This window comes from Papio anubis, unplaced genomic scaffold (genome assembly GCF_008728515.1).
Source record: "Papio anubis isolate 15944 unplaced genomic scaffold, Panubis1.0 scaffold1402, whole genome shotgun sequence".
Taxonomy (NCBI): Eukaryota; Metazoa; Chordata; class Mammalia; order Primates; family Cercopithecidae; genus Papio; species Papio anubis.
This window is the reverse complement of record NW_022161362.1, coordinates 5,936-8,060: the sequence shown is the minus strand read 5'-3', so window position 1 is coordinate 8,060 and position 2,125 is coordinate 5,936. Positions and strand designations below refer to the sequence as shown.

The 2,125-nt window shown below is 42.6% G+C and overlaps 1 protein-coding gene across 1 annotated transcript; it reads left to right on the top strand.

Moving 5' to 3' along the window:
* The first annotated feature begins 332 nt into the window (after nucleotides 1–332).
* On the top strand, nucleotides 333–1,595 carry DEFA1 (defensin, alpha 1). The gene is given in 2 exon segments (NM_001112643.1): nucleotides 333–504; nucleotides 1,474–1,595. Coding segments are annotated over 2 exon segments (294 nt in total).
* The last annotated feature ends 530 nt before the right edge of the window (nucleotides 1,596–2,125 follow it).

Genomic DNA, 2,125 nt, shown 5'->3' with positions numbered 1-2,125 from the left:
GCACTGTTGCTTTTCTTGTCTGAATATATAAAAGTAAATACTCAAGCAGATGGGAAACAGCACAGGATAGTAGTGTCCTTATCATCATTAACAGGTTGGATCAAGAAGAGGCATTAAGCACACAGACTCACTCTGTGATGAAAGCTGGGAGAAAGAGGAGCATCAAAGGGATCTTGAGGGCGAAGGCAGCCCCTTCCCCTCCCAATAACATGCCACCTCCTGTCACTGTAGCTGCTGTTTCAGGCCTTCTCCCAGCAGAGCTATAAATCCAGGCTCACTCCTCACTCTCCACACATCCACAGCTGCTCTCCCTCCTCCAGGTGACCCCAGCCATGAGGACCCTCGCCATCCTTGCTGCCATTCTCCTGGTGGCCCTGCAGGCCCAGGCTGAGTCACTCCAGGAAAGAGCTGATGAGGCTACAACCCAGGAGCAGCCTGGGGAAGACGACCAGGACTTTGCTGTCTCCTTTGAAGAAAATGGACTCTCTACTCTTAGAGCCTCAGGTAGGAGACATCAATCTTGCAGATCTGCAAAATCTAGAACAAAAGGATTGGAGACAGGCTCTGGCATCAAGTGTGGAAAAGTCTACCTCACTTGAGTGACTTTACTTAATCTTCCTGGACCTTGATTTTCTTATCTCTGAATTAATCAGTGAGAACTGAACACATCTAAAAGATTTTCTTTCTTCTAAGACTTTTAGTTTCAAGATATTTCTGTGAAATTTGTTACTTTTAAGATAGAAAGAGCTACACTGACCAGTTATTTGCAGGTCTGAATGGGTAGACTTGGTTATGGAGAGAATATTTTACTTTGTCCATTGGTAAAGATTTTAAAACCTAGAGAGGAACCTATGGGTGTGTTTCAGTGTAGGCTAAAGGGCTTGATTAAATCTTTCTACAATATATACTAAGATCCAAACATCATATTGTGTCTCATACATATACACAATTATTATTTGTCAATTAAAATAAGTACATAAGTAAAATGTTTTAAAAAGGGGGGGGAGAGAGAATGAAGAATTTGAATTTGGAAGGTCTTCAAAGACTCCTTGAGCACCAAAGTACTTGAGTCCATGACATGAGCATGCACAATGCAGCATCTCAGAAATGGATGCAGGTGCATTAGGGAGCCTTGTTAGGACATGCAGATCATACATAGAGGTCAAGATTAGGGGTATGGATTAAGCAGAATGAAGAGTAGGTAACCCTGAGGTTGTGAGGTATATTGTTTTACCAGGGAGCAGGTAATAAACATGTCCTGGATGGACTCAGATGGGGAAAGAACTATGATCTTGCATGACTAACACACAGGTAGTACGATTTCTTGTCATTTACGACAAAGACATGAATTTTCTCCATCCTAACATGACTCATGCAGTGTCTCTTGTTTAGACTATCTCAGTTAGTCTGGCTCTACATAATCCTTTTCCCCACCTCCCTGCAGCTGTGCCTGATTCTCTCTTCTTTCCACAGGTTCTCGGGCGAGAATCATCTGCCATTGCCGAATCGGCCGTTGTTCCAGGCCTGAGTCCTACTCCAGGATTTGCATTTTACATGGCCAAGTCGCCAGACTCTGCTGTCGCCGAGCTTCCTAGATAGAAATCAAAACAGTGCAAGATTCAATCCAAGGTCCTGAAAAAGAAAAAACACTTCACCCTGTATACCTTGTCTCTTTCTAAATTTTTCTCTCCAAAACAAAGTTCAAGCATTAAACTTAGTGTGTTTTGACCTTTTAAATTTTCTTTTCTTTTTCTTTTTTTCCCTTTTGCTTTTTATATGCTGGATTATGCAGGTTTCCTTTATATAGAGAATTCTGATCCACATTAAGTTAACTGGTCTTTGCATTCCAATAATGCACTATTAGAGCATCATAGAGAAATAAAGAAATGTAAAATGTCAAGATAAGGTGGGTTTCTTGCTGTTGTTGGGCGAGACAGTGTCTCTCATAGCCACCAGGCTAGAATACAATGGTGCAATCTCTGCTCCTGCAGCCTTAACCTCCTGTGCTCGAGATGATCCCTCTTACCTCAGCCTCTTGAGTAGCTGGGACTACAGGCATGTGCCACCACACCCTGCCTAATGTTTTTGTACTTTTGGAGAGACAGGGTTTCACCATGTTGCCCAG